The sequence below is a fragment of the Sander lucioperca genome, chromosome 12, assembly GCF_008315115.2.
Source record: "Sander lucioperca isolate FBNREF2018 chromosome 12, SLUC_FBN_1.2, whole genome shotgun sequence".
NCBI classification, from domain to species: Eukaryota; Metazoa; Chordata; class Actinopteri; order Perciformes; family Percidae; genus Sander; species Sander lucioperca.
In genome coordinates, this window is record NC_050184.1 from 34,082,655 (window position 1) to 34,099,176 (window position 16,522).

At 39.8% G+C, this 16,522-nt stretch overlaps 3 protein-coding genes across 4 annotated transcripts; 1 reads left to right on the top strand and 2 right to left on the bottom strand.

Moving 5' to 3' along the window:
- The first annotated feature begins 871 nt into the window (after positions 1-871).
- On the top strand, positions 872-9,982 carry zgc:193690 (ATP-dependent RNA helicase DDX19A). Its single transcript, XM_031290481.2, has 11 exons — positions 872-1,095; positions 1,263-1,326; positions 1,432-1,624; positions 1,713-1,805; positions 5,525-5,627; positions 5,726-5,840; positions 5,960-6,137; positions 6,649-6,886; positions 8,919-9,081; positions 9,171-9,362; positions 9,456-9,982. Exons 1-11 carry the CDS (start codon positions 1,033-1,035, stop codon positions 9,515-9,517), a joined length of 1,464 nt encoding a protein of 487 aa, XP_031146341.1. The 5' UTR covers positions 872-1,032; the 3' UTR covers positions 9,518-9,982.
- A 1,180-nt stretch (positions 9,983-11,162) lies between these two features.
- ubxn10 (UBX domain protein 10) lies at positions 11,163-12,749 on the bottom strand. Its single transcript, XM_036008065.1, has 2 exons — positions 12,392-12,749; positions 11,163-12,342 (listed from the first exon to the last, which is right to left on the bottom strand). The coding sequence occupies exon 2, from the start codon at positions 12,318-12,320 to the stop codon at positions 11,559-11,561; it is 762 nt and encodes a 253-aa protein (XP_035863958.1). The 5' UTR covers positions 12,321-12,342; positions 12,392-12,749; the 3' UTR covers positions 11,163-11,558.
- Positions 12,750-13,946: 1,197 nt separating this feature from the next.
- LOC116043656 (ceramide-1-phosphate transfer protein) lies at positions 13,947-16,222 on the bottom strand. 2 transcript variants are annotated; one of them, XM_031290485.2, is made up of 3 exons: positions 16,087-16,222; positions 15,819-15,965; positions 13,947-15,724 (listed from the first exon to the last, which is right to left on the bottom strand). In XM_031290485.2, exons 2-3 carry the CDS (start codon positions 15,944-15,946, stop codon positions 15,202-15,204), a joined length of 651 nt encoding a protein of 216 aa, XP_031146345.1. In that variant the 5' UTR covers positions 15,947-15,965; positions 16,087-16,222; the 3' UTR covers positions 13,947-15,201. The 2 variants fall into 2 exon arrangements, with proteins under 2 accessions (XP_031146345.1, XP_031146344.1); XM_031290484.2 differs by having other exon boundaries at positions 15,819-16,201.
- Positions 16,223-16,522: the final 300 nt, after the last annotated feature.

The following is a 16,522-nucleotide window of genomic DNA, read 5'->3' on the forward strand; positions in this document are numbered from 1 at the left end:
GAATGTTGCCTTTAACCTTGCTACTATATGGAAAATAATAATCAATCATCAAAAAAATAACAGGCAGAATAATGGATAATGAAAATAATCATTAGTTGCAGCCCTACTGTGAAAAAAGCTATGATAATGAAAATAAATATTTATACATCGCTTTTTTCAATACTTTACATGTCACGACAAAACGAAAGGCCTACAAATAAACTTTAATATGAACTTGAAAACACTTCAACTCATACAGATTCATATAGAATCAAGAATACAACTGGGAGTGATATGAGGAAACTAAATATCAAAACACTTCAGATGTCGTCAATAAAAAATAAGATTTATAACATACAAAGCAAGTTTAAAATAGAAAAATAAATCTGTTATAATACATATCTTGAGACTTTACTGTTTTTATAAAGATTAGATTGGTCAATTACCTTATCATGTAGTTGTTATGTACTGTATTCTATAATGGGTGTGTCAGCAGGTTCACTCAACAAACAGGGTGGGAATGCTACGCTGCGTTCATGTACACCTCATAAGCTTCGTAAATATAAGCTCTCATGCATTCAGGTGTTTCTTTTTCGTTCTGAAAACAAATAAACATAGGCATTTTGTTTTTTAGTTGCATAAAGAAGATCATGAAAAAAAGTAATGTACAGCTTATATCATTATAATTTTTAAATAGTCATTAAAGGGTAAACCCAGTTGTGAATAGGGGTTTTCTTTAAATTTCACCGCAAGCTATGCAACAATATTAATCTTAACATTAGCTGACGTTAAAGTAACTAGTAGCGTCCTATTTCTCTGCTTTTCATCACTTCGATTGGTTGCTTCTGGTAGACCCAGGTCTTACCAATTGCGATATTTCCGATGCGTCTGAAGGCAGCATCAGTGGTGTGGTCCAGCGGGTCGCGGTTGGTCCAGGTCAGGAGCAGCGGCACGTCGTCACTTCACTTTGACGCACATCATTCACGCTGACATCAAACTTTTGATAACAATTTGTTGTTTCTTTCGAAAGAAACGCACAATTAATGTTTGAAAATGTCCGAAGACTCGTGGGCGGTTGCTGTCGATGTTCAAGAAGCCACAAATCCATCCACACAGGTAAGTTTAAAAGTGACAAACGTCTCCAAAAGTCACATCAAACACGGGCTAACTAACTTGCTCATCGTTCGTTAGCAAGTTAGCCAAATGTGCTACTTATCTGCTTTACACACGCAGTTTGTTGCATCATTTTTTTTTTAAGCTAATAATGTATTTTCTCTGGACAGTTTGACTTCTCAAAGAAAGTTGAGCGAGTGCGTGGTCCTCGTAACATAAGAGGAGACATAAATGGTAACTGTTTTTTTTTTGTTATTATAAACATCTTTTACCTAATCATTTTACCGTGTAACGTCAGTTGTGGTGGTTGACGATTTGTTGGTGTTTCCACCTGTGCAGGCAACATATTGCCAGAGAAGACTGAAAATGGAGATTCGAAAAGAGAAGCAGAAAAAGTGGACCTCGCTGAACAGTCCCTGTTGAATAAGCTGATCCGCCGCTCTCTGGTGCGGAACAGAAACCAGGTGGAGGTCCTGCAGCGGGACCCCACCTCTCCTCTCTACTCCGTCAAGACATTTGAAGAGTTGAGACTGTGAGTTTGACATTGACTTTTAAACACATGCATGTTGTTGTTTTTTTCCTCCTCACACACTTTGCTTCTTTGACTTGATGACCAATAGGAAACCTGAGCTGCTGAAAGGTGTGTACAACCTGGGTTTCAACAGACCATCCAGGATCCAGGAGAATGCCTTGCCCATGATGTTGGCACAGCCGTGAGTTCATTTTCATTTGGGAAATGAATTGTCAAAATTGTTGACAGACAGACAGACACTTTATTGATCCCCAAGGGGAAATTCAAGGTCCCAGTAGCTTAAAGACATCACACACAACATACACATACATCATAAACAGGATGATCAAAGAACAAATAACAAACAAACAAAAAATCCACATGAATAATATGGACAATAAAAGAAAAGATACTAAATAAAAAAAAATCCACATGAATGTACCAAGGGATGTATAAACATGAGACGCTTGCAGTGACAGGGCAGGTAAGGTGCTCTATGGTAAGGTGCTCTATGAGAGTGTGTGTCATGGTGTTAGTGCAAATAAGTCCAATAGTGCAAGGATATGTAGACATAGTAATATAAAAACTATAGCAGTGCAAGGATAAGTTTTAACAAAAGACAGCATTAAATATGGTCATTATAAGGGAATAAAGTAAAGTAGAATTATTTTCCCAATTAACAGGAAAAATAGCAAGTATTTGCTGGTTTAAGTGATTTTAAATGTAAGGATGTGTTGATTTTCTCTCCCTTATTTCATTAAATTCATTATCTTTGCTTTTTTTTTTTTTTTTTTTTTTTTACTATTGGTTTAATTAAATGAGGGACTTAAGAACATGACCTTGGATTCTGGGAAATTAATTGTCAGCCATTTTCATAATCAAGCAATTGTTAAAGTTGTTTATCAAGGAAAAATACTTTAATATTTTCTTGTTCAAGCCTCTAAAATGTGAGGATTTGATGCTCTTTATTTTTGAACGTTATGAATTGAACTTACTTGCATTTGTTTGACAAAATGAGCGACTTGACAACATCATCTTTGGACTCTGGGAAATTACAATGTGTTTTTCATTATTTAATTAATCCAAAATATAATCCACAAAATAAGTAGTTGGGGCCCTATTTTGAAGGAATGTTAGAGGTAGAGCCACTCTTTACTTGACAGCACTTAATCGCTTATCAAGGAGTATTCAATTTAGGACTGCAACCAGGGGTGTAGCACAGCATTCTGGGCCCTGTAGAAAGGCATTTTCTATATTCCCCTCCCTGCATCCAAAGCTATTCATTTTAGCATCTTTTTGGGCCCTCCTCACATGAGGGCTAGGGCTGAAACGATTCCTTGAGTAACTCGAACAATTCGATTACAAAACAATCCTCGATGCAAAATTCTTTGCCTCGAAGCTTCGTTTAATCAATGTAACTAACGTTTTACCGCTCACTGTTATTCCGCACGGAGGATTACTACTAGCGCACAACAGGCTGACGCTTCTGTGGACACAAGACTGACAGCCGCAGATTACAAATGAAGGAAGACAGTGAAAATAGTGAGGGGTCTAACCGTGGATTTCCACAGGATGCAGAACGTCTGCGGAACGGCTACGTGCTCCGCCGTCCGTCAATACCCACCAGGTCCGGATTTGTTGCGTAACGGCTGCGGCCAGCCGACCACGAGATCTCGGAGTTAACATATGTTCGCGCGATATAACAGGATGTAGTTTCTATAAACAGAACCACAAAACCAACAACAGTTTGTTTCCATCCAGAGGAGTAGAGGGGAAACAACTCTGTGCTGTGTTTTCAAGGTGTAGTGCAGGAAAATATGACCCGCCGTGAGCACGGTGAATTTTATTTTGAAAAGTAACTTTCTTTCTAGTAAGTTTCTGTGCTCGACTTCCTGTCCCGCACAATCTGAATTGTGCTGAATTGCTGCGGAGCTCTCCGTCGTCCGTCAAAATTAGAAGCTCTGTGTATCTGCTCCGGAGGGCTGCGGACTGACGGAGCTGGGACGGAGTAGGGACGCAGACGTTCTGCAGTCAGTGTAAATACACACATTGACTTTAATGGAAACCTAATGACTCCGTCGACGTTCCGGAGACGTTCCGCAGACGTTCCGCATCCAGTGGAAATTGCCAGTAAGAGAAGAGACAGGCGAGAGAAAACGACAGAAAGTTTGGGATCATTTAAAGCTGCAAACATGCTGCTACATCATCTCTGTAGAAAACATCCAGTCTACTCATCCATTCCACGGAGCAAACCCGACACAAGGCAACGTAAACGTCTGCTGCTCTCGTCCACCGCGCTGTTTTACACAGCTACAGCACGCAACTCTGCAAATAGCGATGTTTTACAAACAATTTAAAACGAAAGCTGTCGGTTTGTAGTCTAACTGTTTATTAGTTTGCTACTAATCTTTGGAAACTTAGCTGCTGCCGGAGACAAACCAGCCCCTGCCCCCTGGAGCATGGCTACTTAATATGCACGTGAATGACGTCATTGGACAATGCCGGTGATGTCTGCGTTCTTTATTCTTTCTCCTCACTCAGTATTAGCCTTCTTAAAATGTGGCCCCCAGAACAGTGTAGATGAATAGCCCTGCTGTAAGCTTTGTACAGTCACATTTACCTGGGCTTAGTGAACAGCTCTTTTGCATATCCAGCGCAAAGAGCCAGAGGCAAGAAGGGGGTGAAAAAGATCAACATTTGGGCCACCAAAAATGTACTTTTTTGGGGGTCTTGGTGGCCCATGCGGCTGTGCTTAAAAAATATTAGCATCTATCCCTGTTATTGTATGCAATTTGGCAATAAAAAATGTTGCTTTTTCTAAAAAAATTGTATATATACAAAAGACAGGTTTCCTTTCTTTAGTAAACAGCAATAGTAAATATATTTACTATTGCGGTTTACTATAAAGCAAAAGTATTTCTTATCCAATTAATCGATGGAATAATCGGTAGAATACTCGATTACTAAAAGAATCGATAGCTGCAGCCCTAATGAGGGCCCTGGGTACTCAGTCCCCTTTTTTCCCCCCAGTCCGACGCCCCTGACTGCCACTATTATTTTCATTATCAATCATTATTAATGAGTCCATTTGTATCTTTTAATTTAGACCCCAAGCTGCTGTTTTCAGATGACCTGTTTTGTTCAATCAAACACTCAATCCAAAACTCAAAGATATTCAAGTGACAGTAATATAAAAAACTGAGAAAAGCAGCCGATAACCTGAAACCAGCAAATGATTGATATTTTTGCTTAAAAAATGACTTGAAAGATGAATCGAACATCACAATTGTTGGCAAATCAACTAATCGATGACTAATCGTTTTAGCACTAATTCAACGAAATGCAGTTCAGTGCAGGATTTGGCTGTAGTGGATAGAATCTAGCACATTAAAGTGACTGAAACATAAATTCATAGTTCTTTTAATACATAAATATCCATGGTTTTGCTACTCTGGCCAACTAATTGTAAACTAGATTTGGTTCTATAAAGTTGTACAATAATAATAATAATAATAATAATAATAATAATAATAATAATGAGAACATGTAAAAACTAATTTGGCATGTAAATGGACTAGGGCTGTAATTAAGCCAATTATATTCTTGATTAATTGTTTGGTCTGTAATAAATTAGAAAACTGTGAAAAATGGCCATGAAAAACTCCTAATGTCTGAGGTGACGTCAACAAACGTCTATAGTTTTCGGCATAATGAATAATGACTTAAATGATTAAGCGATTGTCAAAAATAGTTGCAAATAAATGTTCTGCTTATTGACTAATTGTTGCAGCCATAAAATGGACTGCAACTATTGTCCTCGCAGCAGTTATAAAAACATTTCTGTAATGTTTGTCAGTGATTTATTCCCTTGTTTGTGTGTGTGTGTGTGTGTGTGTGTGTGTGTTTTCTCTCTGGCTGCAGACCTCAGAATCTGATCGCCCAGTCCCAGTCTGGCACGGGTAAAACTGCTGCTTTTTCTCTTGCCATGCTCAGCCATGTAAACCCAGACAATAAGTGGACCCAGGTAAGCATAACATGTAATCTGCTGAGCCAGCCAGTCTCCACATTCCGTTGTTGACGCTGATATGCACTCACCATTTCAAAACTGTTTGGTTCTTTCAGTGCCTTTGCATCGCGCCAACATATGAGCTCGCTCTGCAGATCGGCCAAGTAATCGAGCAAATGGGGGCATTGTGCCCTGATGTGAAACTGGCTTACGGCATTCGGGGCAACAGACGTAAGAATGTGACCGTAATTGTTATGACATCTGATACAATTGGCGGCAAAATGGTATTTCAAGTCGGTAGAGAGCCAGTGTTGGTTGTGTCACTGCGTGAAATTCTGCATTCTGTTCAGTGGAGCGAGGCGTGAAGTTGCAGGAGCAGATTGTCATTGGAACACCAGGCACAGTCCTCGACTGGTGCACCAAGTACAAGCTCATTGACCCCAAGAAGATTACGATGTTTGTGCTCGACGAGGCTGATGTGATGATCGCCACGCAAGGCCACCGGGACCAGAGCATTCGGATCCATAGGTGGGTTCCTCTCAGAGACACCTGCCCATTATAGCACCATGTCCAAAGGCCTGTAACAATTACTACACAATTATTTTACGTAATCGCCGTTTCTTTGTTCAACCGTTATCTATTGCTAACATTAGCTAAGGTCCTAAGGGGTATGACTGTTGATGGTAATTATCAATTTTATGTTCATTTAAGAAACAAAATTCAATGTTTTATGATAATAAAGAGGCGCGGTTTACTTCATAGCCTGCATACCTGTGTTATTACATTATCTGGCTCACATAAATGATATAACCAAAAGATGTACAGTATCCTGGGATTTATTCAAAACGTTATTTGTTTGAAAAAGTAATGCATAACTAAATATTTTATTTTAAATTTGACTAAAAGAGACAATTATATTGTTAATTGCAATTATTTCTGAGTTAATGAATTGTTCAGTAAAATGTGGAATTGTTTCAGCTCTACGTGCAACAAGCATCTCTTGTCGCGTTGTATCCCTCTTTTCTTTGTACCAACACAGACAGCTGACAAAGGACTGCCAGATGCTCCTTTTCTCTGCAACCTTTGAGGACTCTGTGTGGAGGTTTGCAGAGCAGGTGGTTCCCGATCCCAACATCATCAGGCTGAAGCGTGAGGAGGAGACACTGGACACAATCAAGCAGTTCTACGTGCTCTGTAGGGAGAAGGAGGACAAGTTCACAGCACTCTGTAATCTTTATGGGAGCCTTACCATTGCACAGGCCATGATCTTCTGCCATGTAAGTCAGCTCTCTTAATCCCGCTTAGTACACACTTCATTATGATGACAAATCTAAACTTCTCCTTCACTGTTTGACCCCATTTACACCTGGTGATGTGTGATCTGTGTCTGGATACATGATCTGGATCATGACATCCGAACAGGCCTTTCCATCACACCTGGTATTGGTGATGGTTCTTGGAATCTCCATTCTGCTTGCATTGTGATCCGATCTCAATATGCAAATTCGTTAGGCGGGGCTGGAGGACTTGTCAACAAACTTGTCACGTCCCACGTGAAGGCAAGCAATGCTGCTGTTTTGGCTCTTCTTCTTTATCCTGTAGAGAGTAAGTGTTAGGCATTCATTAAAAAAAAAAAAAATAAATCACGTTTTGCGAGGCAAGACTTGCTAGCTACTGCTACTACTTGTAGCTTTTGTTGGGCAGCTTGAGCTAGTAGAAAGAGGAGGAATTAGGTAGGGCAACTTTCCAAGTCCACTCATTCGCCAGTTTTGGTCAAATATTTGACTCGTTGGCAATGTTCCAATTATGGTTGTGCCGATGGACGATATCATCGAGAGCCACCATCGTGATGCCACGCCCCCCCCCCCGTCAGACACACACTAATCCTAGTCGCGGGTGCTGGACGGGACATTGACAAGTGTGTCGGTCTTAAACTAGCAAAGACACTTGCGCCAGGCTTTGCGCTGTGCTGCGCAGGGTGCAAGATAGGACCCCTTAAGTGGAAGCTACTTTTTCCCGCCTTACGTGCATCCTATTTGTGAAAAAGACCATCGCCTTGAGCAGACTGGATTGGCTGTAGTGATACATTCTCTCTCTCTCTCAGATGCAGCATAGCCACGTAATACTGTCTATTTACAGAGGGCATTTAAATGTACGTCTGATCGTTTCTATGTTAACTGTATTTATGTAAGGAGATATAGTAAAATGAAAAGTGCTTCCATCGCCATGTTTTACTGTAAACATCGTCAACTGCCAATTTAGGGGACATCGCCCAACCCTAGTTCCAATCCACTTCTGTATGGTCTTGTGCTTCATGCTTTTTCTTATCTAGAGACATTTTTTATATATATACTTGCCATTATTACGGGTGTCTCCCCAAATGCACCTTACCTATAACTATGAGTAATGCATTATTCACTCCTCCGCCTATTTACAGTACCGTTCAACGCACCTGCAGAACAGCCGCCCCACACCAAACACATGCAACCGTCTACAGGTCAATACTTACATTTGCGTGTCATTGTTCAAAGCATCTGTAAAAAAAAAAAACATCCGATTTCACAGTCAAGGTAATAAAAACTGTGTCCTGGTCACTCTTCAGTTACAGTATGGATTGCATTTCCACCTGGCTCAGATCTAATCACAATGCGAGCCAAACCACCTCTAATGTAGTTACACCCTTCATTATTTATTTATTTATTTATTTTTTTTCCAAGATAGGATATCCAGATACAGATTGCATGTTAATGCCAATTGTAAATGTGGTCTTGAATTTTGATAAATTGACAGATGAGATCTTTTTGTCAGTAGAACGTTCTGCATAAGCCAAAACAAAGTATGATCGAAACAACACATCCGAGCAGAAGTCTCACCAAAAGGACTTAAAAACAAATTGAAATTTATTTTAAAGCTGTAGTGCGTAACTTTGTGATATTAATGAACGTCCGTTACATTCAAGCCATTGCCAAATGAGTTGCTACAAAGCTAATTAAGTCTATCGGCTCCACACAACTCTCTCTGTATTTCTCAGTATGGCTGTGTTCAGAAGATTGTGGCGTCCGGTGACTTTCCCGCGCAGAAACTCAATTGAAGATCGCGGAAGGCTTGTATCATGTGGACGCGCCAGCAGTGTTGTTGTCGTTACTTATAATTCCTCATGGGGGAGACAGAAAATATGCACTATAGCTTTAAATACGTTTTTTTTTTTTTTTTTTTTTTTTTCTTTGTTCTTTCAATTCTAGGAAAATGTCCTCAAACTTGACAGGATGTAGTATGAGCAATTCAGTTTAGCAGGTACTTTTTCTTCAGACTCGCAAGATGGCTGCTTGGCTGACTGCGAACCTGACCAAAGAGGGTCACCAGGTGGCGTTACTGAGCGGGGAAATGACCGTGGAGCAGAGAGCTGCCGTCATCGATCGCTTCAGGAACGGCAAGGAGAAGGTCCTAGTGACCACAAACGTGTGCTCCAGGGGTGAGGGGCAGACTTAGAAATGAACAGGTCTTCATGGTGGGAGGTGAGTGTCTACGTCGCCAACCCATTTGCGGTTCTGCTTATTACAGGTATTGACGTGGAACAAGTGTCACTTGTGGTCAACTTTGACCTCCCTGTGGACATGGACGGGAACGCCGACAACGAGACCTACCTTCACCGGATTGGCCGCACAGGACGCTTTGGCAGAAGAGGATTTGCCGTCAATATGGTGGACAGCAAACACAGCATGGATGTCATCAACCAAATTGAGATGCATTTCAGTATGTTCCCAGTTTCTTTCAGTTTGATCATGTAAAAACGCCTAAGTATAAGGATCCAAACGTGACTTTTGTCTCTCTGTCTTTCTCCCACAGACCGGAGAATCACGAAACTTGACACGAGCAATCTGGAAGAAATGGAAAACCTGATCAGCTGAATGCTTTGCTACGAGCACTACCAAATCCTGACGCCGTTAGACGTGTTACCTCATATTTGACCGGAGTTCTTTCCAGGGTTTATTGTTTGCATTTTATCGTTTACAGAAGAAAGATGCATACTAATATTGACTATGCAAACGTATTAACTATGCAGACTTATTTCACGGCAGTCATTTTTCCCAAAGTTCTTTCATTTGATGTGTCCGACTTTGATCACTGAAGTCACCTTAAGCCTTTAAGCTGTCTCCCAGAGACTATAAACCAACCACAGGAAGAGTGGTGATAATATTTGTTAGATTATCTGAAGTGAATTATTACTGTAGGATTGGTGGGATATGTGTCTCATCTATAGATCAAGGTTGAGTTCAGATCAAATATCCTTGAGTGACTTGAAGCATTTTAAGGTTTCAATGCCTATTTCAGTCGTAGGTGTAGTTGACGGTTTACTGATAACTTAATTTGATCAGTGACTGTGAAGCCAGAGCTGTTGCTCATTTTTTTTGTGTGCTTAAAAAAATAAATATACTGTTGCATATTAAACTTCTTTTGGCACCTTTATTAAGTAACACCACTTATATTTCTAAAAGAATGAACCAGTTGCTCAGAACCTTTTTATTAAACATACAACAATGGAAATATATTTCTTCAGGGAATATACGTACAATATGTTCAAAAGCTAAGAAGCCTTTTACCTCCAAGTTCTCTGTACTTTAGTGTCATAAACAGCTCTTATCCATCCAGACATACATTTTAAGTATGTCTGGAAGTAGTACCTGCTCAGAACAAAGTGAGGGTTGTTTGCAGTTGGCCTTTTTCCACAGCAGTCATTTTGACTCTGAAAGATGAGCAATAACGTGTTGCTAATGGCATTGGCTTTGTTCATTATTATATCATGCTCGCCTGTTCCTACTGCGACGCATCAAATGTGTTCTGTGGAAAAGGCCTATTGTTTGTCTGTTTAGCGTGCATTAAACACCATTTATTTTTGTCCCTGCACTGGTGACAAAATATATACAAGTCTATAAAATGTAAAACCAGTCACAGGATTTAGATATAACTTCTACGTATTTGTGTTTACACGCTTTGAAAGCAGGGCAAAAGTTGTATATAAGTAAAGTGAGATTAATTAACCATATAGTAGCAACCTAGTTATGTGCTTCTGTGCCTCTGCATCCTAATGAAAGACTTTATTTGGCATATAAGAACATCAACCAAAAAGAAAAGATGTGGAAAATGGCAACAAATCAACAAAGAAAACCTTTTCGTTGCTGCGTTTATCAGCAGCATTTCTGGTTTTGCAATAGTATGAAATGCCAGATAAACACAAATAGATCAAATGTTCTTTTCGAAATTAATAACTGGCAGCAGATAAAAATGACCTGCTGTTTTGAATAAAGTCTAGTTTAACTGAAACAGAACTCGTGGTTATATACAGCCACACAGGATACCTTTTAGTGAGCATTCTGTGCAATAGTGCAGACAAAACAAGTTATCAGTTAGATGAACAAATGGTCCTAATTGACCTTAATTTGCTATAGTCAATAAATAAGCTTGTGTGGACTTAAAAATTCACATCCAGACATGTTTTATGTCATAAAAAATAGTCTGCTTTGAATAATAATTTGAATCTGATGTGTTTTTTTCCCCACAAAAAAAAAAAGTAAAATGAACTAGTAAAACATTCACATTTAATGCACTTTATGGAGCCCCAAAAGTCTGAAAGATGTGTTTTTATCACGTGTCCAACTCCAACATACTGATCCACAGTTGGCTCCAAAAAATCATGGTCGTATGTACATGTCTATGAGATTTAACAGCACAGAGAATCTTTCCTCCTTCAGCAGTACAAATGTGAAAACAGCCTTTGATGTTATCAAACTGCACACACACATCATTCTGCACAGTGGAGCTCAAACATCCAAGGGAAGAAACAAAAAGCCAAACACATTTTTGAGTGGAGGGGGGATTCTTTTTTTGTTTTTAAAAAACACCACGATGCCAGACTTCAACTGCAAAACAAAACTTGAAATTCAGCGCAGCTCACTCACTCTCCCCCATACTGCCATTTTGAGAGATGCACAGCACAGATCTGTTCCGGATGCCACACTGGGCCAGGGTTACATCCATGTCTGTGAAGGTCCTGCGTGGTAAATCCATGGTCTCAATGGAGGCCTCTCCATACTTTGCTCCATACATGAGCTCTGCACTGGCTCTCACCATCAGCAGAGTGTCTGTGGGCTCAAAGTGCTGCTGAAACCTTCTGCCACATGGTGCTCGGATAGCTAGGAGCAAACTGCCAGCTTCTTTGGTAATGACTGATCCTGGATCAGGGGGCTTAGGCCAGACCCCAGCCCTCTTATCCACCTCAGAGCTGCTGCTGCTGCTGCTCTGGGTCACATCCTTCACTGTGGGGGGATCTGACTCTCCATGGCTGTGCCTTGGCTGATGGATAGCATCATCAGACAGACTGAGCTTGGACATCTTTTTGTCCAGGCTTGTCCCGGGACTCACCTCTGACTGCCTCCCCCCTATGGATGGCAGAACCTTGTACTTGTTTAAGGACTGTGGTGGAGCAGCGGGGGCGTGCCGCAGCATCTGCAGAACCTCATCCTGGCTCAGCTGGCTGGCCTGCCACATTATGGGCTGGGACTGGGAGCGGAGGCTCCTGTCTGGCTTGCTGTACACGGGAGAATCTGGAGACACGGGTGGCCTCTGGGTGCTGCCAGTGTCCCCTGAATACAGAGAGGTGTTTACAGCCGCTCTGCTTCGCCCTTTGGAGGACTTCGGCCTGGTTAAATGCATCGATAACAACCAGCTGGCAATGTTCGCTCTTGCATTAGAGTTCAGAACAGTCTGTCTGTCTGCCAGTGAAGATTCCCAGTTGTTTCTTGGCTTCAGTTCTTCACAAAAAAAGAGTCGAAGAAAAGCGTGCCCCGTTGTCTTAGAAGCTGCTTCACTACGCGGGAGAATGGATGCGTCGTACCGAAGCTAAATTACAAGTTAAAAAACGTTAAAATCCCGTTAGTGTGCTTTCCGTCCAGTTTCAGCAGGAAGTGCCTCTCTTTAAGCGTCAGCGAGGTTGTCATGACAGTCTGGTTGCCTTGACGACGACTTGGGTTAGGAAGCGGGGAGACCCCTGGTGTTGGAAGTGCGCAACTGCAGCTGGGTTCATCCGTGAGTGACCCTCCAGTTCTGGGATGTTCTGCAGCCTGCAGGTCCTCTTTATTAAGTTCAAACACATAACTCAACCATGTTTATCATATCACCCTAATACTTCATGACTCCGGTCGAGGCAGATGGCCGGCCACAGGTTCTGTCCGAGGTTTCTACCCGTTAAAAGGAAGTTTTTCCTCGCCACAGCTGCAATAAATGCAATTGCTCTTGGGCTAATCTTTGGGTCTCTGTAAATTATAGAGTGGTCAGACCTACTCTGTCTGTAAAGTGTCCTGAGATAACGCCTGTTATGATTTGACACTATAAATAAAATTGACTTTTCTTACATGCATGAGAATTGCTTATAAACATGATTCCACCACAAAATATTACACATTATTAGCTTTGTTTAAGACCCAAGCCAGTAAAAGCAGTGCTGGAAGAACATACATCTATTAAAGTAGACATACCATAGTCTAAAAATACTCCATTTAAATTAAAAGTCCCAAGTTCAAAATGTGATTTTGGTAAAAGTAGCCTATTATCATCAGAATGTACTTAAACTATTGAAAAGAAAAAAGTGCTCATTATGCTGAATGGCTCCTTTCAGTTTTATAATTATATATAATTATATATATATATATATTGGCTTATAATAATTAATAATTATAATATAGAATATTATATTATTCTGATTTTATGACTAAAAAATAGGTCTACATAAGATTAATTTTAGGTGGAGTTCATCAATGTGGAGCCATTTTTTTTTAATACCTTGTATACTAGGTAGATTAGTAGTTTAGTACTGCATCATATCATAAGCATATATGTTTTCTTTTTATGTATCAAGTGTCAAAGAAATGTAGTGAAGTAAAAAGCACAATATTTCCCTCTGAGTTGTAGTGGATTAGAAGCATAAAATGGAAATACAGAAGTAACACTTATGTAAAAAATTGTATATACAGTACTTAAGTAAATGTACTTATTTGGTTCCATTCCACCACTGTACGCTGAATAGAAATAATAAAAAAAAGTCATGCATGCAAATGTAATAAGGAAAGTAGCATCAAATGATATCAAAAGTACAAGTACTCGTTTTGCAAAATGGCCAATTTCAGAATAATGTATGTTATTGGATTATAATTATTGATGCATCAGTTGTTAATGTTGCAGCTTGTAAGTGGGCTACTTTTATTGACTTTATTAATTAAAAGTACCACACTATGACCACTACACCATCTATACTATATCATGAGCATATAAAAACATTTAACCTACAGTATGTCCTCATTTACTTTACTTAGACAACAGGTAATCAATAATCAATCCTCAACTCTAACATAATACAAATATTCACAATCATCAACCAAGTGACATTTGTTTTCTTTAAGCTACAGTTTATGAATTGTGTTTTATTGGTAATATGCAGTTCAGTACATTCTTGTAAAACAGTACACCAATCACTTCAAATTAAGAATATTAGCATACTTTGTCATTGATACAATAAATAATAAAATTGCACTGAGATCATATACAGTGGGGTAAACAACTCCACTACGAAAAACTTGTTTCATAAGTTACAAAATGTTTTCTAAAGTAAGGAAAGGTAAAAATGGTTTGCCTATTAAACTGTTGTTTTTTTTTATAGTTTTTTTTAATTATTATTTTAATTTAAGTATCCACATTGTTCCACCACCATCTGTCTCGTAATGTTAGTTTTGTTTTGAATCTTTCAGATGAATGTCCTACTGTTGCCATGTTTAGACCTTTCTGTCTATAAAAACTCTTACGGTAAAGACTATAGTAATGTATGCAATATCTGGTATCATCCAATATCAGATAATCTAGTATTAGATAAATCTGTCAATATTTGAATGACATATGGTATGAGAGCATCAAAAGCTTGACCTAATGGCCCTATTATTACACTTTTATTTCATACAAGCATTTCTCTAATGCATAAAATCATGATTGGGATCAGTTCTAAATAGAGCTGTGACTAACAATTGTTTTCATGATCAATTTGCTAATATCCAAATCTGTCAAAAACCAAAAAAAATATTCAATTTACTATCACATAGTAAGACCAAGAAGAGCAGCACATTCTAGAACCTGAAACCATCAAATATTTAGTGTTTCTGCTTGAGAAAAATTACTTGAATGATTAATCGATTGTCAAAATAGTTGCAGATTCATATATATATATATATATATAAATAATTTAAACAAACAGCTACTGGCAGTGAGCAAAGACTTCTCGGCCCAACTGTTCCCCTTCATCTACTTAAATTCAAAACGAATACATCTCGAAAAGTTGAACAAAGACGAAGTCCATTGTACACACATATATAGTAATTAACAGTACTTATATATATGAAAAATGCTAATACTGTACTAGATAGAGTAGTCAGTGGAATTTTGCTTAATTAATAACCCTTTAATCACCAAACAGGAGTAGCAGCCACCATGACAGCCCTTCATATTTAATTGTGTAATGTATGAAGTGGCATATAATAGCGATTGTGGCTCTCTATGGTAAGTCCAGCAGGTTTTGCTGAGCGTAAAGTTCCTCTGTGATCTGGTACACCTCAGAGATGAGTGGCACAGCTTCTCCTAGCATGGCCACCACCTGCTCGGGGGGGCCCACATTCATCACTTCTAAGAAAGCAGGGCGCCCTGGGAGCACGCAGAAGGCCATGCCTGCAGCTTTGCGGACCACCCAAGGGTGGTGCTGGGAGAGAGACTCATTGTAGGCCTCTGAACACATGACCGAAGTCTTGCTGTCCTCGCTGCTGGTGCGGAGGCGCTCCAGGAAGAGCTCCAGCCACCTCAGTGCCCGGTGGAGCCTCAGCAGGGTACGGCAGCCTGACTCTGGATGACTGCCTCTCTTGGTCAGGTCCACTAGTTGATTCTCCAGCTCATATTTGACCATTGACTGGACAGTGACATACTGAGACCCGTTCTCACCGTGCAGGTAAGTGACCAGGATATTGATCTTGTTGACAGCATCCTTGGAAATGAAGCCAAACACACTGCCCAAGCTGTTCAGAAACCTAATTAAAGGGATAAACAAAAGAGTTTGTTAACACCTCAATGACACTTTGTAGACTGTTACAGCTGAGTGTAGTATGAGCACAGTATACTTACTTTACAAGACCACGCCACCCAGCGACGTAGTGTTCAAGATAGACGTCTTTTTTCTCCGACAAACACAATTTGAAAGTATCGAGCACCTCCTGTAAGCAGAATTTCTGTTCTTCTTGAGGACCTGCCATGGTTTTCTATGCGGAAGTGCTATCGACGAAAGCAAACAGGCAACAAATGAATGTGCAAATGTGGCTAACGGCTACCAACAAACTGGAGGTCGTACCAAATGTAAGTACTGAGGTGTAAACTCAAAGACCGAACACATTACCTGCAAGAAAAATTTAAGAAAAGATGGAAAATTGCTCTACATCTCAGTGAAACGACAGGTCATTTCTGCTCTAATCCGCCTCTACTGCGCACACTCGAGCCGGGGAAAAAGCGGAAATTGGTGACTTTGCCTTCAAACTAAAAGCACGCAAGAATGGAGCATGGTGGCTACCATGAGAGAAATTGACAATAGGAGACCCCCACAAGTCACTACACTCGTTCTATAATATTTGGAACTGTGTTACTTTGTTACTTTGCTTGGTTACTTTTTAAAGGGCTGTGTTATGTTTATTTAATTTGTAAATTTTATATGATTTGCTCGCTTTAAAAAAAAAATGCCACGGTCGAAAATTGTGCAGTAGGCTATATTGACTTGTTTGATATTGTCCTGCAAATTCTAAAGCTTAATTTATGTGGGAGTTTGTTCCAGATATGTG

What these genes read in the sequence shown, in the direction of transcription:
- zgc:193690 (XM_031290481.2), top strand. Translation starts at nt 1,033, where the DNA reads ATGTCCGAAGACTCGTGGGCGGTTGCTGTCGATGTTCAAGAAGCCACA. An exon ending in CAGAGCATTCGGATCCATAG is followed by an intron (nt 6,138 to 6,648) that starts GTGGGTTCCTCT and finishes GTACCAACACAG; the next exon opens with ACAGCTGACAAAGGACTGCC. An exon ending in AGGCCATGATCTTCTGCCAT is followed by an intron (nt 6,887 to 8,918) that starts GTAAGTCAGCTC and finishes CTTTTTCTTCAG; the next exon opens with ACTCGCAAGATGGCTGCTTG.
- ubxn10 (XM_036008065.1), bottom strand. Translation starts at nt 12,320, where the DNA reads ATGCATTTAACCAGGCCGAAGTCCTCCAAAGGGCGAAGCAGAGCGGCT.
- LOC116043656 (XM_031290485.2), bottom strand. Translation starts at nt 15,946, where the DNA reads ATGGCAGGTCCTCAAGAAGAACAGAAATTCTGCTTACAGGAGGTGCTC. An exon ending in GGGTGGCGTGGTCTTGTAAA is followed by an intron (nt 15,725 to 15,818) that starts GTAAGTATACTG and finishes CCCTTTAATTAG; the next exon opens with GTTTCTGAACAGCTTGGGCA.